Source organism: Notolepis coatsorum, assembly GCF_963971535.1.
Source record: "Notolepis coatsorum genome assembly, chromosome: 13".
NCBI lineage: Eukaryota > Metazoa > Chordata > Actinopteri > Aulopiformes > Paralepididae > Notolepis > Notolepis coatsorum.
This window is the reverse complement of record NC_140177.1, coordinates 65,581,944-65,602,987: the sequence shown is the minus strand read 5'-3', so window position 1 is coordinate 65,602,987 and position 21,044 is coordinate 65,581,944. Positions and strand designations below refer to the sequence as shown.

Here is a 21,044-nt window from a genome sequence, read left to right as displayed (position 1 = left end):
GTCAGTAGTGTCTGTCTGTAGTGTCTGTAGTGTCTGTAGTGTCTGTAGTGTCTGTAGTGTCTGTCTGTAGTGTCTGTAGTGTCTGTAGTGTCTGTAGTGTCTGTAGTGTCTGTAGTGTCTAGTGTTTGTAGTGTCTCTAGTGTCAGTAGTGTCTGTAGTGTCTGTAGTGTCTGTAGTGTCTGTAGTGTCTGTAGTGTCTGTAGTGTCTGTAGTGTCTCTAGTGTCTGTCTGTAGTGTCTGTAGTGTCTGTAGTGTCTGTAGTGTCTGTAGTGTCAGTAGTGTCTGTAGTGTCTCTAGTGTCTGTAGTGTCTGTCTGTAGTGTCTGTCTGTAGTGTCTGTAGTGTCTGTAGTGTCTGTAGTGTCTGTCTGTAGTGTCTCTAGTGTCTGTAGTGTCTCTAGTGTCTGTAGTGTCTGTAGTGTCTGTCTGTAGTGTCTGTAGTGTCTCTAGTGTCTGTCTGTAGTGTCTGTAGTGTCTGTAGTGTCTGTAGTGTCTGTAGTGTCTGTCTGTAGTGTCTGTCTGTAGTGTCTGTAGTGTCTGTAGTGTCTGTAGTGTCTGTCTGTAGTGTCTCTAGTGTCTGTAGTGTCTCTAGTGTCTGTAGTGTCTGTAGTGTCTGTCTGTAGTGTCTGTAGTGTCTGTAGTGTCTCTAGTGTCTGTCTGTAGTGTCTGTAGTGTCTGTAGTGTCTGTAGTGTCTCTAGTGTCTGTCTGTAGTGTCTGTAGTGTCTGTAGTGTCTCTAGTGTCTGTAGTGTCTGTAGTGTCAGTAGTGTCTGTAGTGTCTGTAGTGTCTGTAGTGTCTGTAGTGTCTGTCTGTAGTGTCTGTAGTGTCTGTAGTGTCTGTAGTGTCTGTAGTGTCTGTAGTGTCTGTCTGTAGTGTCTGTAGTGTCTGTAGTGTCTGTAGTGTCTGTAGTGTCTAGTGTCTGTAGTGTCTGTAGTGTCTCTAGTGTCTGTAGTGTCTGTAGTGTCTGTAGTGTCTGTAGTGTCTAGTGTCTGTAGTGTCTGTAGTGTCTGTAGTGTCTGTAGTGTCTCTAGTGTCTGTAGTGTCTGTAGTGTCTAGTGTCTGTAGTGTCTGTAGTGTCTGTAGTGTCTGTAGTGTCTGTAGTGTCTGTAGTGTCTCTAGTGTCTGTAGTGTCTGTAGTGTCTGTAGTCTCAGTAGTCTCAGTAGTGTCTGTAGTGTCTGTAGTGTCTGTAGTGTCTCTAGTGTCTGTAGTGTCTGTAGTGTCTGTAGTGTCTGTAGTGTCTGTAGTGTCTGTAGTGTCTAGTGTCTGTAGTGTCTGTAGTGTCTGTAGTGTCTGTAGTGTCTCTAGTGTCTGTAGTGTCTGTAGTGTCTAGTGTCTGTAGTGTCTGTAGTGTCTGTAGTGTCTGTAGTGTCTAGTGTCTGTAGTGTCTGTAGTGTCTGTAGTGTCTGTAGTGTCTGTAGTCTCAGTAGTCTCAGTAGTGTCTGTAGGGTCTCTAGTGTCTCTAGTGTCTGTAGTGTCTCTAGTGTCTGTAGTGTCTGTAGTCTCAGTAGTCTCAGTAGTGTCTGTAGTGTCTGTAGTGTCTAGTGTCTGTAGTGTCTGTAGGGTCTGTAGTGTCTCTAGTGTCTGTAGTGTCTGTAGTGTCTGTAGTGTCTGTAGTGTCTGTCTGTAGTGTCTGTAGTGTCTGTAGTGTCTAGTGTCTGTAGTGTCTGTAGTGTCTGTAGTGTCTGTAGTGTCTGTAGTGTCTGTAGTGTCTGTAGTGTCTGTAGTGTCTGTAGTGTCTGTAGAGTCTGTAGTGTCTGTAGTGTCTGTAGTGTCTCTAGTGTCTGTAGTGTCTGTAGTGTCTCTAGTGTCTGTAGGGTCTGTAGGGTCTGTAGAGTCTGTAGTGTCTGTAGTGTCTGTAGTGTCTCTAGTGTCTGTAGTGTCTGTAGTGTCTCTAGTGTCTGTAGTGTCTGTAGTGTCTGTAGTGTCTGTAGTGTCTGTCTGTAGTGTCTGTAGTGTCTGTAGTGTCTGTAGTGTCTGTAGTGTCTGTAGAGTCTGTAGTGTCTGTAGTGTCTGTAGTGTCTGTAGTGTCTCTAGTGTCTGTAGTGTCTGTAGTGTCTGTAGTGTCTGTAGTGTCTGTAGAGTCTGTAGTGTCTGTAGTGTCTGTAGTGTCTGTAGAGTCTGTAGTGTCTGTAGTGTCTGTAGTGTCTGTAGTGTCTGTAGTGTCTGTAGTGTCTCTAGTGTCTGTAGTGTCTGTAGTGTCTGTAGTGTCTGTAGTGTCTGTAGGGTCTGTAGGGTCTGTAGTGTCTGTAGTGTCTGTAGTGTCTGTAGTGTCTGTAGGGTCTGTAGGGTCTGTAGTGTCTGTAGGGTCTGTAGTGTCTGTAGTGTCTGTAGTGTCTAGTGTCTGTAGTGTCTCTAGTGTCTGTAGTGTCTGTAGTGTCTGTAGTGTCTGTAGTGTCTGTAGTGTCTGTAGTGTCTCTAGTGTCTGTAGTGTCTGTAGTGTCTGTAGTGTCTGTAGTGTCTGTAGTGTCTGTAGTGTCTGTAGGGTCTGTAGGGTCTGTAGTGTCTCTAGTGTCTGTAGTGTCTGTAGTGTCTCTAGTGTCTGTAGTGTCTGTAGTGTCTGTAGTGTCTGTAGTGTCTGTAGTGTCTGTAGTGTCTGTAGTGGCTGTAGTGTCTCTAGTGTCTGTAGGGTCTGTAGGGTCTGTAGGGTCGGCAACACAAAGTAGATTTCACTGAGCCTCAGTCGGCTTGACCCCACTGACTTTGCACTGGTTTTGTAGGAGCTAGTATGGGGAACATACTCTACCGATCAATGTCATCATTGCATTAAGTAGGAAACAGGACGAAGGTAAAAAGAATCGTAACGATCCCTTTAAATATGAATATAACAATATGCTGGATGTGAGAGATCAAAGGTCAGAGGTCAACCTGTGGCTGGTCAGGAAGACGTCCGGCTGGTTCTTGAAGAGGTCGGACTGGGCCATCTGGTGGTTTAGGCTGCGCGCCGGGTCGTGGAAGTTCTTGTCAGTGAACAGGTGGACGTGGATACAGCGCTTGGTGTCGTCCAACCTGGCGACCTGGTTGAGGGGAGGGTGTAGTGGAAGAAGGGATGGAGAAGGAGGGATACGGAAGAATAAAGAGAGGGAGGCATGGAGGGAAAGGGAGAAGAGGGGACCGAGAGGGAGGGAGAGAAGAAAGAGGTATGCAGGGAGGAAAAGAAAAATAGAGAGAGAAAGATGGAGAGATACTTTACTTAACACATTCGGCGCCAGCCCCGAGATATCCCGGGTTACCTCGCCATGCGTCTGGCGTCAGGCCCGAGATTTCTCTGGTTTTGGTCGTTTATTCCTTTATTCGATATTTCTATTCATTATCCATCCAGGGACCTCTGTGTTACCATAGGGAATGAGTCTGAGGTCGCCAAAGTGCAATACCGGCCGCATCCAGCTAGACGGCGGTATCGAGCACCCTTTGTAACCTTGTATCTTGGCCTGTGTAATGGCCAAACGTCTCCGGTTAAATTGTTCCTTGTCGGGCGACAGGAGCGGTTCTCCCGGTTCCATTGAAGCATGTCAAATATACCCGATCCATATGTTGTGGTGGATTATGCCGTGGACAAATGGACATTGGATGTACCAGATGGCGATCAAACAATTGGAATATAATTTTTGGAATACTCCCGATCACAGGTAAGAACGATCTGACGTCAATTTTAGCTTGATCCTGCAATGCTTTTATACCGATCGGGCTGATAAGCGTTTTTATTGTTGTTTAATTTGTTGTTCAATACGAATGCCGTTACTGACAATCAAATAATCAGAAACGACCCCCCCCCCCCTTTCATGCATTCATGATGGAACATAATACCTATGATATAAATTTGATTTCGGAATAATAGCGTACAGGCAAGAAACTGCAACATCTATAGTGGAATTGACGTATAGGGCTATAACTCAGCATTTCATGAATTACCCTAGACTGCTCTAAAACCACTTATATTCACCACGTATAACACATGAACGTATGGATGGAATTTTTTTTTCTTTTTCACATATTGAACGATAGATAGGTGATGTCAAATGGGCCATAGTATTGTATCCATAGCTATAATATAGAATATAGTTATAGCTCTACAAACAAGGTGACGCACTCCTATCGTTTAAAGCGTGGCCTAGCTACAGCGGGCCCCGACTAATAGCTGGCGCTGAATGAGTTAAGGAGGAATGTAAGTTAAAGGACCATATTCACACTGTGACAATTTAGCTCTTATGTTATGCTCAGGTTTGGGATCCATGCATGACATAAGAGCAAAATGGCTGCCATGTGAATATGGCCAATTTGGGTCTTATGTCATGCTCAGGTTGGGATTCCTTTGTTCTTATATCATGGTCAGGTTGGGATTCCTTAAGCATATTCACATAGCGGCCATTTTGCTCTTGTGTCATGCGTGCATTTTGCATTTCCACAAAAGCAATCCCAACCTGAGCATGACATAAAAACAAAGCAATCCCAACATGAGCATGACATAAAAACAAAGCAATCCCAACCTGAGCATGACATAAGAGCAAAATTGGCCGCCGTGTGAATACGGCCCATAATAACAAGCAGCAGGGTATAAGAGGCATTGGAAGGTGAGAGAGGTATAGCGTAACCGACTGCAGGTATAATCACAGGTTTTAAAACATGGGTTCCAACTAGGGATGTCCGATAGTATCGGCCGACCGATATTATCGGCCGACCGATATTATCGGCCGATATCGGCAGTAAAATGTGATATCGGAAAATATCGGTATCGGTAAAAAAAAAAAAAAAAACACAATAACATGTTTTTTTTTTTTTTTTTACATTTATTTAACCTTTATTTACCCAGGCAAGCAAGTGAGAACCAATTCTTATTTTATTTATTGTCAAAAGTATGCATGTTGGTTTAATTCAACAACAAGAGATATGTAATGTTAATTTTAACTTTTTTAATTATCATATTTTGCACAGATAATGCTTACATTTAGAAAGCCTTTTGAATGCATCCAGTGAAATTATTAGTTACCTGAAATTATTCATTTTTTTTGGGGGGAAACCATGCATATATCGGTATCGGTTGATATTGGTATCGGTATCGGAAATTAAGAGTTGGACAATATCGGAATATCGGTATCGGTAAAAAAGCCAATATCGAGCATCCCTAGTTCCGGCTGGTTCTGCACCTTCATGCTGCAGTCGGTGGTGTTGAGCACTTTGTCCCGGAGCCACTGCACAGCGTCGGGGGTCCAGGAGCCCACGCTGACGGCCAGGTCCGCCAGGCAGCACCTCACCGCCTCCACGGCACAGAAAAAACATATGCAGGTTAGCTTGTTGTGTGACACTCACACGGACTGAGGGGCTACCGTGGACATGGTGAGCAGCTTCAAGTACCTGGGGGTCCACATCTCAGAGGACCTGACATGGTAAACACACATAGACTCAGTCGTAAAGAAGGCGAAGCAGCGCCTCTACCACCTGAGACAGTTAAGGAAGTTCAGAGTATCGGGGAAGATACTCCAGTCCTTCTACTCCGGAGCTGTAGAGAGCATCTTGACTGGAAACATCACTGCCTGGTATGGCAACAGCACGGCACAGGACAAGAAGGCCCTACAGAGAGTGGTGCGCTCAGCCGAGCGTACTACGGGTATTGCACTACCACCCCTGCAGGTCTTATATAACAAGAGGTGCAAATCCAGAGCCTGCAGGATAATGAAAGACCCTCACCACCCCAACAACAGCCTGTTCATGCTGCTGCGGTCAGGCAGACGCCTGCGAACACCAGTAACGAGGACAGAGAGACTACGGCTCAGCTTCTTCCTCCAGGCCATCAGAGTCTTGAACACTGAACTCTCCACGCACAAGCACACATGAGCACACACACACAACACACACAACACACACACTGTACACGCTCACACACTTATGGTCACTTTAACATGAACACACACACACACACATGCTGCACACGCTCACACTTATGGTCACTTTACACAATGAAAGGTCACTTTAAAAAAACAAGAACGGGAGTGGTTCTTGTATAGTAAACAGAAGGATAGCAAGCTAGCATAAGGACACATAGTATAACTGTAGATTGTATAGTATAGCATTGTATAGTAGTGTACATAAGACCCAGTGCCTCATCCGTAGCTAACAGTGTATTGCACTATCACAGGACCTAGCATGTCTTACCATGCTTTTGTAAAACGCATGTACATATACCTGATATGTCTTTACTCTTATTACTTGTATTATTGCACAAATGTCGCATTCTCATCCTATTGGATTCTTATTATTGTATTATTGTATTATGCACAATCGTTGCGGGCAAGACCCCCCGCATTTCACTGTATACTTGTATGCCGTGACAAATAAAACTCTTGACTTGACTTGGAGAGATGTCTATCATCAACCTTTATTTATTCTCGAAAAGACAATTGAGGTCACCCTCATTTTCAACGTCGGCGAGACTTTACAGACATTTCAATGCACACAGAAAATCAGCACACAGATTGACAGAATAAAAAACAAAGCATGAATTGCAGACATAAGAATAGGTATAAAAGACAATAAAAGTAGCGCAATGTAAACGTGTAGACTTAATAATGGCATAAAATAAGTACAAAAGTACAATGCCGCTCGAAGGCATGTGAACCCCCCCGGATTTGTCTATTGTCTGTCTATCTCCATATAACTGTATTATCACAATACTCTGTACAATAATGCTATATATCCCGTATACATGTATTTATTCTTACCGTTATCTATCCACACCTGTCTGTACATATAATCCTTTTACAAATCTGTAGATACTAGATCTATATCTGTACATGTCCATATATCCCCATAACCTACTCTTACTAGTTATATTATCATACTGGCCAATCGCGTCTCGCTCTGCCATACTGAGATATCATTATCTCCAGCACCTACTGTGCCCATGGAAACCAAAACACATGCACCCACTTGCACGTGACCACGCCACTCCCCTGCGTGCCTCTACAATAGGCAGGAAGTGGTCACGCTTTCACCCTTCCTCATTCTTTTCCAAACGCGGAAGCAGCTTTCACATAACTTTGTTATGAAGCGTAGGAAGAAATTACGCAATGTTGGGCTTTCGCCAGAAGTACGCCAGCCCCCGGCACCTTCTCGGCACGTCCAGACAGCACGGCGGTCCTATCCTGTGTTCTCCTCGTCGCTTGACAGCGGACCGATGTACTACGCGCGGCGCTTGGCAGTCGAGCCACGTCGCGCTCAGGTAGGACCTGCGCTGGCAGGCGTTGGTACTGGCATGTTTAATACTGCTCGTTGTCTCGGGAGACGACCGGGCGATGTATTGACACGGGGGCGGGATATTTGGATACATCATGACTCACTGTTGGATGTTTTTCCAAGTATCCTAGCGCGCAGCTGATGCTAATGCTAAAATGTTTGGCGAGCCGTTCCCATGTGCCCCGCCGGGGTTGTCACCACTCTTCCCTCCTCTTAACCGTTTCATTGCTGAAGGTCAATCGGTGTCTAATGTTGGGGGGTTAGCTGAGGCTTATTTACCCTTTACACGGGTGGATGGGCTGACGACGGGGCCCAGGACAGGTGTGCTGTGCTTAGAGGAGCAGGTAGCATTGGTCCTTTGCCCTGGCATGGTTGAACGGTATCCGACCCGGAAACCGACGCCGAAGGGCGAGTCGGCCCGGCTGAGTGGGCTGATGAAGCTTATACCGCCGCGGGACAGAATTTAGCAGCAACCAATAACATTGATAAATTGGCTGCTTTTCTGTCCAAAATGGTGTCGGGTGGTGGGGCCTTAGGGCCCCCGCCTGAGATACCCTGGGCACAAAGAAAACAGGTGATCACAAGGCCGACAGCCTCGGTGGCCGAGGGATCGGCTACATTAGATGGGCACGCCCTAAAAAACCATTGCCATCTAGCTGTGTCTAGCACGCTCTCTGGTTACTCCCCCCCGCTACACTACGGGACACAGGGCTCTGATTTGTCCCCTTTGGCTGCGGGCCACGTTCTTCCAGTGAAGCGCAAGCGGCCCCACATTTCGCTTCTCATGGAGACAGGGGCTGACACCCAGTTGCTAGCTAGGCCTGGGTCTGTCTAGGAGAATGCTGTGCTGTGGGCGGCTAAGTGGTGCAGTGGGGGTGGCTAAGTGGCGCAGTGGTCTAGGCGCTCGCCACTAACGCAGGAGACGCTGGGTTCGAACCCAGCTCTCGGCGTTGCTACCGGCTTAGCTGGTCTTTCATACTAACACAATTGGCAAGTGTTAGAGGGTGGGAAAGTCGGTGGGTGGGGATTGGACGTTGTGGACAGTGACTCCTACAGGTCGGTTGGGTGACGCCGGTGCTGCGGAAACAGGAAGTAGCGGGGGCAGCGTGAGCCTCCCACGCGTTACTCCTCGCCACTGAGAGTTTGAGCTGCTGCGGTGAAAATATGCGACAGGCTGCCTCCTTGTGTACCGGAGGGGACACGTGATGCAAGGCTTCTGTCCTCACTACAACCGACCAGTGGGAGGCATAGTCTAGCAATGTTCAAGACAGGGGAGGGAAGAATTGGATATACGAAATTGGGATGGGAGAAAAAGTGGATACAAAAAAAAGAGAATGCTGTGCTGTCAAGCGGCTCCCACACCACACGTCCTGCGTCTGTGTTTGGTGGGCCTGGTGTTGTGTCTGTCGACGGAGCAGGTTTCCCTGTATCTAAAACATTTGATCAGAGGGGGAACTCTAGGCCCAGGAGGTTGCAGCATGGGTTCCCCCAGCCCCGCCCTCGCCAGGCCGGGTATTACGTTAGTCAGGGTGCGATATCCCGGCTTCGCGAGACACCTTGCTCGCGCGGTTGGCGAGTCCAGGGTTGGCAACGCACAGCGGGAGGGACCGGGCCACCTATCTACGGTTCCTGACGGACCAGCGCCAGTTGGCTGCGGGTGCGCTTTGGGATTATCATCACGTATGGTTACAGGAGTGCCATATGTCGAGGTGGATGGAGAGAACGCTGAGGATGGGGCTTGTGTTACAGTTTGCACAACCCCACCGTCCGTTTTTGGGTTTGGTACAGACCCTTTTGTCAGGGTCCACAGCAGTGACAGCCCTGGCCGATGAGATCCAATCTCTGTTGGCGAAGCAGGCCATCACTGTGGTCCCAAGGAAGGACGTGATGTGTGGCGTTTACTCCCGGTATTTTCTGGTGCCCAAGAAATCAGGAGGTGTCAGACCTATACTGGACCTGTCTGCGTTCAATCGGCTGATTGTGGCGAGAAGGTTCAGAATGTTGACCGTCAAACACCTGTTAAGTGCTGTCAGAGTGGGAGACTGGTTCACCTCCATAGACCTGAAGGATGCGTATTTTCACATCCCGATCTTCCCTCCTCACAGGAAATTCCTACGCTTCCTGTTTCAGTCATAGCGTACGAGTACCAGAGGCTGCCGTTCGGCTACTCTCTGGCTCCTCGCACATTCACCAAGTGCGTGGAGACCGCGCTGGGACCTCTGCGTCGTCAGGGGATACAAATTTTATTCTACCTCGACGACATTCTGGTCCTCAGCCGGTCAGAGGAGATCGCCAGGTCTCATACCAGGCTGGTGGTGGAATTCCTCACCAGTCTGGGTTTTGCTGTGAACTGGGAGAAGAGTACTCCTCTTCCCAGTCAACAGGTGGAGTACTTGGGCTTGGTTCTAAGCTCAAGGCCCATGCGGGCAACCCTCTCAGAGCGGCGGCGAGAGGATATTCTCGGCGCGCTCAGGAGGTTCCGTCCTGGCAGGACGGTTAGGGCGCTGTCCGTGATGCGCCTGCTCGGTATGATGGCATCTGCTCACCCTGTGGTCCCTCTTGGCCTCCTCTTCATGAGGAGGATACAGAGGTGGTTTTTCAGTATGAAAATAGACCCGGTGAGAGACAAGTGGAAGCGGCTGAAGGTTCCCGTGTCTGTACTGGGGGATCTCGACCACTGGGGGGGGCCTCGGGCCCTCTCCAGCGGGGTCCCCATGGGCAGTAGGCTATCACACGTCACGGTCTTCACCGATGCCTCCCTCACGGGATGGGGGGGGACGCGTCGGGCCGACGCAGTAGGGGGCAGTAGGCAGGACCATGCTGCCCGGTCTACACTACATATCAATGTGTTGGAATTGAAGGCAGTCCTTCTGGTCCTCAAGCGGCTCGGTCACCTTGTGGTGGGAGAGCATGTTTTGATCAGGACGGACAACACGACGTCAGCGTCGTATATCAACAGACAGGGAGGAGTACCCTCCCTCCGTCTGCACCTGGCGGCGGTCGAGCTCTGGCTATGGGCGTCTCTCAATCTGCGCAGCCTGAGGGCTCTCCACATCCCCGGCAGGGAGAATGTGGGTGCAGATGTGATGTCGCAGGGCGGTCCTCCCCCCGACGAGTGGGGACTACGTCCAGACATAGTCAGACAGGTCTGGGACCGATTCGGGGAGGCCATGGTGGACCTGTGTGTGAGCAGACAGTCCCACCAGTGCCCCTTGTGGTTCTCGGTCAGTCGGAAGGACAACCCCTCTCTGGGGGTGGATGCCTTCTCGATGTATCCGTGGCCACCCGGGATTCTGTAGGCGTTCCCCCCCATTCACCTGAATTCAGCTGTTGGAGCGGGTACTTCGGGAGCGCAGGACTTTGATCCTGATCGTGCCGGACCGGGGCACGGCTGTGTGGTTCCCGGTCCTGATTCAGCTCTTGGTGGCCCCGCCGTGGCCTGTTCCGTGGTCGCCGCGGGCCCTCTCTCAGGCACACGGAACGCTGTTTCTGCGTCCTGTTCTGGGGCAGCCATTGATGGTTTGGCTGCTGAAAGGGTGAATCTGGAGGGGATGTGTCTTAACCCTACTGTGGTTAACACCATCCGGAACGCGCGTGCTCCGTCCACTACCGCGGTTTACGCTGGGATGTGGCGTATGTTTTGGGAGTGGTAGGAGGTTGGGGGCCTGGACCCAGTGTCTTGCCCCCTGGACTCAGTTCTTTCCTTCCTCCAGTCTATCCTGGATAGGCTGTCGGCCTCGACAGTGAGGGTATACGCCGCGGCTATATCCTCTTGTCACGTGGGCTTTGAGGGCGGTATGCTGTTCAGCCACCCTCTCGTGAAACATTTCCTGCATGGCGCTCGGCGTCTCAAGCCTGTGGAACGTTCTCTGTCTCCGAGTTGGGACCTCCAACTGGTCCTGGGCCGGTTGTCGGAGGCCCCGTTTGAGCCTCTTGAGCAGGCGCCATTGGATCGGCTGTCTTTTAAGACCGAGTTCCTTTTGGCCATCACCTCCGCTAAGCGCATGGGTGAGCTGTGTGCTCTCTCGGTGCGGCCTGAGTGCCTGTCTATTCGGGCCGATAACGGTGTGACTCTGAGGCCTAATCCGGTCTTCGTGCCAAAGAATATCCGGAGCTCTTTTCGCTCCAGGGATATTGTGATTCAGGCGTTTCATCCTCCTCCTCACGCTAGTGGGTTGGAGGCGAGCCTTCACCTGTCGTGTCCTGTCCGTGCACTGGGGGTTTACCTCAGTCGCACGCGGGGTCTCAGGGCTTCCGATCAACTGTTTGTTTGTTACGGTGGCCCTCGCGCGGGTAAGGCGCTGTCCAAGCAGCGCCTGTCACATTGGTTGTGCGGGGGCATTGCCCTTTGCTACACGTTGGCTGGACAGGTTCCCCCCGCGGGCGTCAAGGCAGACTCCACTCGTGGTGTGGCGGCCCCTGCGGTCCCTCGGTGGAGGACATCTGCGCTGCGGCCTCCTGGTCCACCCCGAGTCCTTTCGTTAGGTTTTACCTCATGGACATGACCGGGGGTTCTGTCTTCCAGGCGGTCCTGAGGTCCGGGACCTCTCCTGCATCCCGCCATCAGGTGGGCTAGCGGGGGTGTGTGGGTGTGGACCGCGGAGTGCTGTGTCACACGTGGTCCCGCTTGTGCTGTGCGTTCGGGGTTGCCTGGTTCCCCCTTTTTTTCGCACTTTGGTTGTAGATGACTGCCTCCCCCCCTTCGTTAGGACGGGCGGGTGGACGGGACTCCCCTCCTCCCTGGCAGGGGCTTACGGGCCTTCAGGGGGTGCATTTGACGTGGCCACGCGTCCGCTCTGCCCTTTATCTCAGTATGGCAGAGCGAGACGCGATTGGCCAGTATGATAATATAACGTAAGGTTATCCTATAACCCTAGTTATATGAATACTGGCTGAGCGTCTCGCTCTTCAGCGCCCTGAGGTCCCTTGGATGTTTTTCCGCATATGGAATTCAAACTTGGAAGGGTGAAAGCGTGCAAGTGGGTGCATCTGTTTGGTTTCCATGGGCACACTAGGTGCTGGAGATAATGATATCTCAGTATGGCAGAGCGAGACGCTCAGCCAGTATTCATATAACTAGGGTTATAGGATAACCTTACGTTACACTGCTGGCCAGTATGACTACGATACTGTCTTTATACGTGTATCACTGTACATATACTGTACGTAATTAATATTACAACTCTGTCAGGCCACGTGAGCGGATCGGCGCGGCCGAGAAATCCGCTCTTCGCTCTTTAAAGCTTGGTCCGCTCCGCTAATCGATCATGTTGACCCCGCCCCCAAGTCGCTCTCCGCTCGCTCCCCGCTCACCTTGAATCGAGCCCCGCGCCAGATCGCTCGGCAGATTTTTTTTTTTTTTTTGGAGCATGGTGTAAATTAGCTCAAACTACAACAGTCTACACCCCCTGGGCCCCTTAACAATTGTTTGTATTGAGCCGCATTGTAATTGTACCCATTCTGCAATGTTAAATAACGTTGTTTATCCATTCACTAGCTTTATTAAGCGATGATAGGCTAGCCGAGCCACAATGCTATGGTCGCTGCCATTAACGTTAGCATGTAAGCTAACGTCAACAACAATGGCGTCGATACTTTTTCTAACAGGAGTGAGTGTGGGCGTCTCTACAGTGACAAAGCCTGAACCGGATATCACAGGTTCACCCTTCTCATTGGTTGAAAATGGCCTTCATGTTTGTACATCGCCATCTGTTGCTTTGGCATTGTACTGCATGTATATTACATCAACAGTGTTAAACCACTGTGAGCGACCTGGAGTGGATTGGAGTGGAGGAGAACTCTCGCTCCGGACGTCGCGCCGACCCATTTTAAAACCCACTCCTCGCTCACGTCAAAACCGCCCGCTCCGCGCCCCGCGCCGCTCACGCTCCGATCCGCTCACATGGCCTGAACTCTGTACATACATCTGATTAGCACTACGCTCAGTAGTACTCATTTATATATTTTATACCCAGTTTAATCACCTGTACATTGTATATTATTATTGCACTTTACTGTTAAATTTGTACTCTGGTTGGATGCCAAACCCTTTTTCGCACTGTACTATACTGTACGTAAAATGACAATACATTTGAATAAAATCTAATCATCTAATCTATCGGACAGGCTCTCTCTCTCTCTCTCTCTCTCTCTCTCTCTCTCTCTCTCTCTCTCTCTCTCTCTCTCTCTCTCTCTCTCTCTCTCTCTCACACTGACTGACCTGTGGTGGGATCGCCATGAGATCTCTTAGAAAGGCGGCGGGATCTCTCTCAGTTCAAACACCTCTACCGAGGCCTGGACGCCCAGGTCAATGAACAGGATGTCCAACACTCTGCTGCCATGCAGGTTGGTGATCTACAGAGAGAGAGAGAGAGAGAGAGAGAGAGAGAGAGAGAGAGAGAGAGAGAGAGAGAGAGAGAGAGAGAGAGAGAGAGAGAGAGAGAGAGAGAGAGAGAGAGAGAGAGAGAGAGAGAGAGAGAGAGAGAGAGAGAGAGAAGAGAGAGAGAGAGAGAGAGAGAGAGAGAGAGAGAGAGAGAGAGAGAGGAGAGAGAGAGAGAGAGAGAGAGAGAGAGAGAGAGAGAGGGAGAGGGAGGGAGAGAGAGAGAGGGAGGGGAAGAGAGAGAGGGAGAGAGAGAGAGAGAGAGGAGGGAGGAGAGAAGAGGAGGGAGTGAGAGAGGGGAGGAGAGAAAGAGGAGGAGAGAGAGGGACGCAGATAAATACATGAGATCATTGAGTAAACCTTTATTTAAAAAAATACACACTATTAGTAGCTTATAACGCTTGCGAATTAGTGACTAAATCATCCATCTTTGCCATAGCTAGCGCTGTCATTGACTACAGAAGCTATTTGTTGAAACATTTTAATTGGAGACGTCAAAAATCCACCACATTCTTGGTGTCTGAAGCGGGGATGCCAACCGATCCTGCCGGTGCAGACGGGCTCTTCATCGCTCTACAACACAGCCACGTCTGGGACAGTGAGGAATTGTCTGTCTGCATCGGCTGGTCGGGACGGCATTCCACGGGCATTACATGCAGCGTCGCGGCGAGTTGGGTAAGCAGGAGTGGGGGGGGGCCGTCTGAATGTAATGCTATCTGTGTTTATCTCTATATGTATGTGACACTGCGAGAAGTCAACCCTGGTTACTTTGGTCACTATCTGTGTTTATCTCTATATGTATGTGACACTGCGAGAAGTCAACCCTGGTTACTTTGGTCACTATCTGTGTTTATCTCTATATGTATGTGACACTGCGAGAAGTCAACCCTGGTTACTTTGGTCACTATCTGTGTTTATCTCTATATGTATGTGACACTGCGAGAAGTCAACCCTGGTTACTTTGGTCACTATCTGTGTTTATCTCTATATGTATGTGACACTGCGAGAAGTCAACCCTGGTTACTTTGGTCACTATCTGTGTTTATCTCTATATGTATGTGACACTGCGAGAAGTCAACCCTGGTTAGGCTTTGGTCACTATCTGTGTTATTGATTATGTACGTGACACTGCGAGAAGTCAACCCTGGTTAGGCTTTGGTCACTATCTGTGTTATTGATTATGTACGTGACACTGCGAGAAGCTCAACTTTGATATGGGCTTTGGTCACTATCTGTGTTAAGATAAGCTACATACGTGACACTGCGAGAAGCTCAACTTTGTGTGGGCTTTGGTCACTATCTGTGTTAAGATAAGCTACATACGTGACACTGCGAGAAGCTCAACTTTGTGTGGGCTTTGGTCACTATCTGTGTTAAGATAAGCTACATACGTGACACTGCGAGAAGCTCAACTTTGTGTGGGCTTTGGTCACTATCTGTGTTAAGATAAGCTACATACGTGACACTGCGAGAAGCTCAACTTTGATATGGGCTTTGGTCACTATCTGTGTTAAGATAAGATAAGCTACATAGGTGACACTGCGAGAAGCTCAACTTTGATATGGGCTTTGGTCACTATCTGTGTTAAGATAAGATTGCATGTTACAACTTGTAACCCCTGGTGGTCACTATTTCCACATGTTTCAACTTGGGCGACAGCTAACTGTAAACAGTTTTTTTCTCTTTGTTTCCAGCCAGTACAACTATGAGGGATATCCAGACATGTAACACACTGACCATGTTTGAAATTGTTGTTGTTTTTTTAGTTTTTTTATTTCTTTTCCTTTGGCCGGCGCAATCTCATTAACGCAACGCATGACATCCAAGATGCAGTACTAGTCAATGCTGTGGAACTCAGATCTATGGAATGTGAGGGGGAGGATGGTGCGTTTCTCTCAGCGCAGGAGAAAGAAGATAACGAATATGCACCAGGGCCGTACTTCCCACTGCAGGGCCACGCTGTCCCTGGGCAACCACACCACCTAGGGGCCCCATCTCCACCGGCACACCAGCCACCATACCCATATGAACCCGCGGAGGACGACGACAACCTAATCAGGTTCAGTCCCAAGTCCAACAGGAACCGCCTGCTCAACATCTCGCATGATATGGCAACACCACAGCAGGGCCGGTGCTACGGAAGCGGGGCCCAGGGATCAGTGGAGGCCCTGGGAGGGCAACTGGGACAGGAACTCCAGCTAAGCTCCCTGTGCAATAGCCTCGCCCTGCCACGAAGATAAGAACGCACCGCTGCTGGGATCCACAGGAACCCCTACCACGCACCCCAGTCGGCAATACAAGCCCTTTTGCACCTGGTATGCTGCTGTATTCAACTATGGGGAGATGACTGCTACTGTATTCAACGGCATCCAGCCTCCTTGCAACAGATATATCGTTCTGTGTGTGAAGGAGTGGGAAGACACCTGACTGCTACTCTACTCAACGGCATCCAGCCTCCTTGCAACAGATATATCGTTCTGTGTGTGAAGGAGTGGGAAGACACCTGACTGCTACTGTACTCAACGGCATCCAGCCTCCTTGCAACAGATATATCGTTCTGTGTGTGAAGGAGTGGGAAGACACCTGACTGCTACTGTACTCAACGGCATCCAGCCTCCTTGCAACAGATATATCGTTCTGTGTGTGAAGGAGTGGGAAGACACCTGACTGCTACTGTACTCAACGGCATCCAGCCTCCTTGCAACAGATATATATCGTTCTGTGTGTGAAGGAGTGGGAAGACACCTGACTGCTACTGAGGACGACAACAAGGGAAGCCAGTGTGCATATTAAAAAGTCAAATTTCTGATTTAGATATGGGTACATATTCAGAGTTTGAAAATACTACTTATATTAAGACTGCCATTTTATTTTCTTTGTTCTTTGTTTCCTATTAACTGCTGTCGGCGCTTCGGGTCACTGAGAAGCGCTTTATAAGGCGCCAGCGACCAATCTGTCCCCGGCCTGGGACTCCTCCCCTTTTCAATTTGCACCTGAACTTACTTATTATGTTTTTTTTTTTTTTATTCTACCTAAGAATGCAACATTTTGCAATTACCGTGCTACTTTCTGCCAGGTATGAAATTGTGATGTATTGATGTTGATTGATTTGATGTTCTGCATGGTGTCTTGAGACTGTGGTTTAGTGATATTGATGGTTGAAATTACCAGGATGTGCCAAAAATGGCACAAAGTGGGGAATGTGAAGGGTAATTTCACATCCTCCTCCTCCTCCTCCTCCTCCTCCTCCTCCTCCTCCACCCCCTCATCCTCCTCCTCCTTCCCTCCTCCTCCTCCTCCCCCCCCTCTCTCTTTGTGAAGTCAGGATTTCTGTTTAAACAGGGCACCCATTCATCTGGCCTGATAAGGTTGTCAAGGTTGCCTGCTAGAAGCCCCTTTTTGGAGCCTCCCAGAGTTCTAAGAATGCATCGAAGAAGGCGTCTCTATTTGACTGTGTTATAACACATTACACTTTTGCTTTTTGTCACTTTCACTCTGACAGACCTGTGAATATACACTCTGACAGACTGAAAGTCCGTCCGTATGGGCGTACTATATATATTTTCTTTTCCAATAAACCTGTATTGTATTCATTTAACGTGAGTCTCTTTCTGCTCCTGTTTTATTATTTCAGAATATCTAATTCGCAGTGTGACACTGTTTTAGGCTGCTGGATGTCCGTGGAGAACCTGGTGGTTTGCACTCTGATTTAAGGCCAATCTCTTGTCTCTGTATTTCATTTAACCATCCCTAGAGACGTCAAAATCCACCACAGAAGGAGAGAAAGAGGGAGGGAGAGAAAGAGGGAGTGAGAGAGAGGGGAGGAGAGAAAGAGGGAGGGAGAGAGAGAGAGGGACGCAGATAAATACATGAGATCATTGAGTAAACCTTTATTTAAAAAAAATACACACTATTAGTAGCTTATAACGCTTGCGAATTAGTGACTAAATCATCCATCTTTGCCATAGCTAGCGCTGTCATTGACTACAGAAGCTATTTGTTGAAACATTTTAATTGGATTTTGTTGACTAATCAGCAGTGCTGGGGACGCTACTCTAAAAGTAGACCAAACTACAAGCTACTTCACAATGAAAAGTAATTAAGCAAATGTTTACTACTTCAACTACTACTTTAACAAACTACTTCAACGTACGAAAAAACTACTTCGAAAAAGTAGCTCAACTACATCCAAACTACGTCAAAAAAAAATGCTCACAGTCCGACTCTGGAATCTTACTGTGACACAGAGTTGACCTGACACTAAGTAAAGTGTGGGCATGTTTGATTTACGGACAGGCAGGCCAACCCTCACTGACCCGCCTGAGGGTGTTTTAAGGAACCTACACTACATGAAACAAAGTAGTTAACTACTGAAAAAGCTACTGAGATTTGAATGTAGTTAAACTACCACCCAGTTAAACTAGTAATTGAACTACATGTAAATTATTGTATACATTTTTCTGAATGCAATCATGTAGGGAGACCTGTTTTTACCATGTAAATTAGGGTTCTGTATCGTTAGGGCTCAGCTTGGCTTCGCCTTCTGCACTATCTCGCGTACGTGCACGCGTACTGAATAAACCACAAATGTACCTCTAATACCAGTATTAGTCTGACCACACCCCTCATCAGCTTACCTTCATAAGCAGGTGTGTGGTCACCTGCTCTCCTCCTTCTCGCTTTCACCACAAGGAAGTGCCTCGGTAGTACCCCACTTGACGTGTCGTTGATAAGTTGAAAAGAGTTGTGACTAGGTTTACATTGTGCCTAACCTTTTTCTTCTCTCACTTGTTTATATAAGAAAAAGGTTTGGGTCATAATGTATTCCGCGGAGAGTAGACCCGCTAGACCTACTCTTCACCACCGATTCTCCATTCCCGCCTCCGTCGTGCGTTCCGGTGCTGGGCTGTTGCCACTCTCGTGGTTGCCGACCCAGCCCGGGAGACTGCCGGTGGATAGTTTTCCTCACCGACGAGCCGAGGGTTCGGAGCCGTCGCTCCGGCGATGGCCTGATCTCGACTCTGGTTCCTCTGTTTCTGGGGAATCGCCCGTTGATGAACGGGGGATTGTCTTAGAGCCAGGGGATTTGCGACGAAAACTTTTTGCGTCTGCTCGCTCACGTCGTCACATGGTGGCGTGCAGACGCGAACGGCCTGGGTTTGGGGAATTGCTGGAGACCAGCGAGGCCGCGTCCGACTCTGGATTTCTGATGGAAACTGAAGACTTCATGGAGGAGGCGGACGGGTTCTTGTATGATGGTCCCGTGGAGGAGAGTATCCCTCCTCCGGAGACCCCGGGGTGGGGGGAAATGGCTCCACGGGGCGCCTTGTTCGAGGATGTCGGGGAACCACCTTGGCCTCATCAACAGGATGCCCTACTGTCGGCCGCATCGGATTGTGGCTCCTTGACCAGTCGCAGCCTGCTGTATGCGAGGGATGCGGGGTCGGTGGAGGAGGGTCCGCAGGGGGAACTGCGGGCCTTGTTTCCCGAGCTCATGGCGGTAGCCGCCGCTGCAAACGGTGTGCCGCTGCCGCAGCCATTGCCTGCTCCTGTCCCTGATGACCTCATAGGCCATCCCTGGCAGCGTCCCCCGGTGAGAGGGGTGGACGTTGTCTACCCATTTTTCCCATCGATGGGGGCCTATGTTCGTCGGGGCCAGGCGGTCTCCAACATCATGGGACTGACTCCCGCCTACGTACCAGTTACGCGGGTGTCGGGGTTGGTCAAAGGTATGGGGGAGGGCGTACCTCGGCTTGACAATCCGATGGCCGCGCTCCTCTGTCCGGATATGGTGTGGGAGCCCCTATGCAAGCCGGTCCTCCAGGGGAGGTCGGCTAGGCGATTGGCTTATTGGGGTGACCAGTCATTTATCGCCGGTACACAGTCGCTGGCTGCGGCTTCTAACATCGCCCACCTGGCTAGATTTGTATCGGGGATAATGACGGGCGGCGCGGATCTGAACGAGGTGAGGTGCGATCAGATCACCCAGGCTGCGGGAGCTGTGCTGCACCTCTCCCAGGTGCTAGCCATAGCCATGGGTAAAGTGCGCGCCCTGGCCACCCTGGGCCAGCGTCACCTTTGGCTGGAGCAGGCTCGTGTACCTGAGAAGAAGAGAGCCCCTCTTCTGACGGCCGACCTCTCCGACGCTGGCCTGTTCGGGAAGGCCCTGCTATTGATGACCTCAACATGCAGAGAGATGGCAGAGGAGAGATCCATCCTCCAACCCCATTTTCCGCCTCCCGTCCTTGCCGGTGGGGGCAGAAGGCTTCCGCGACGTCGAGCTGTCTCCGTCGCCGCTACCACTGCTCCCGCCGCCGCTGCTGGCCCTGCCAAGAGGGCTAGGAGACGAGGCGACGCTTCAGCCACCGCCGGCCCATCCCAGACCGGAGGAGACGGTAGGGAACGTCGTGTCCAGCAGACTGTAAACTACCGTCCCTCCGGGGCTCCCCGGGGTGGCCAGACTCGAGCGGCGCGAGGTGGCAGGCGCCGCTGAGTGACTTTTCCCCCTCTGTGTCCCCTCCTCTACACCCTCCCCGGCCCCCCTATGATTTTGTGCCTTGATCACATATTATTTATTTAATAAAAAAGTTCCCTGATATAAGGGGGACTGTGGTTGGCCGAACAAACTGTGTGTTTCTTCAATACAAATCATGTGGTGGGGTTGTGTTTTATGAATCTACCCTGTTACGTTGGGGGAATGAGTTGTGTTGTGTTACAAGTTTTTAAGCAAGGTCTGCAACTTACACTCGGTAATAGGTTCTATTAGCTTGATGCTCCACATGCAATTAGAACTGGTGATATTCCATTGCTTTAACTAAGTATGTGTTCACAACGCTGTGTTGTTAGTTGCAGTAATGCTCGTACACACTTTTCATGGCCTAGCCATTACTCTCGTTCAACGTCTTCCTATAGCTTAGGCTGCGGGTATGGGATTCACGCACAGGCGACTTGTGTTTTTTGTTGTAAACCCTTTTACACTTTGTGGGTAGCTAACATTGTATTAGCTTATGCTATATGTGTTTTGTTATACCAGAGGTTTTCAAAATGGCTACGGTTGTTTTCTGTGTGTAGGGATAGAAGGTGTGTTTTTCGGGAGGGGGTGTCGGATAAACCCCTCCTTTACCCACTTGATTGGTTTAGAGGTTGTTGACCCTCCTGCTGAGCCAGTCAGGGCCAAGCCAGTGCTTGGCGGGGGAGGGGGGGGGGGGGGAGGGGTATTCTACCGACTCCTGGTTGGGGGGGGGGTGGTGGTGGGGGGTGTGAGAGGGATCCCGACTCTGTTGAGGATCGTGTTTTCCCCGCCCGTTATAGCGTTGTAGCTATGGCGACGCCTTCCATGAGCTGGTGTCGTAAAGATGTCGAGGGTAGAGCGCAGGACTTAACCTGCTGCGCTCGTTTTTGTGTCAAACTTGAGTCTGTTGGTCACGTGTCTCACAGTT

The 21,044-nt window shown here is 49.7% G+C and overlaps 1 protein-coding gene across 1 annotated transcript in view; it reads right to left on the bottom strand.

The window, feature by feature from the left end:
- Positions 1–21,044, bottom strand: part of tdrd7b (tudor domain containing 7 b) — a 200,815-nt gene that overhangs the window by 24,495 nt on the left and 155,276 nt on the right. Inside the window, 4 exon segments of the mRNA XM_084327314.1 lie at positions 2,865–3,013; positions 5,141–5,251; positions 13,447–13,481; positions 13,484–13,580. Of these exon segments, the coding sequence (XP_084183440.1) occupies positions 2,865–3,013; positions 5,141–5,251; positions 13,447–13,481; positions 13,484–13,580 (392 nt within the window).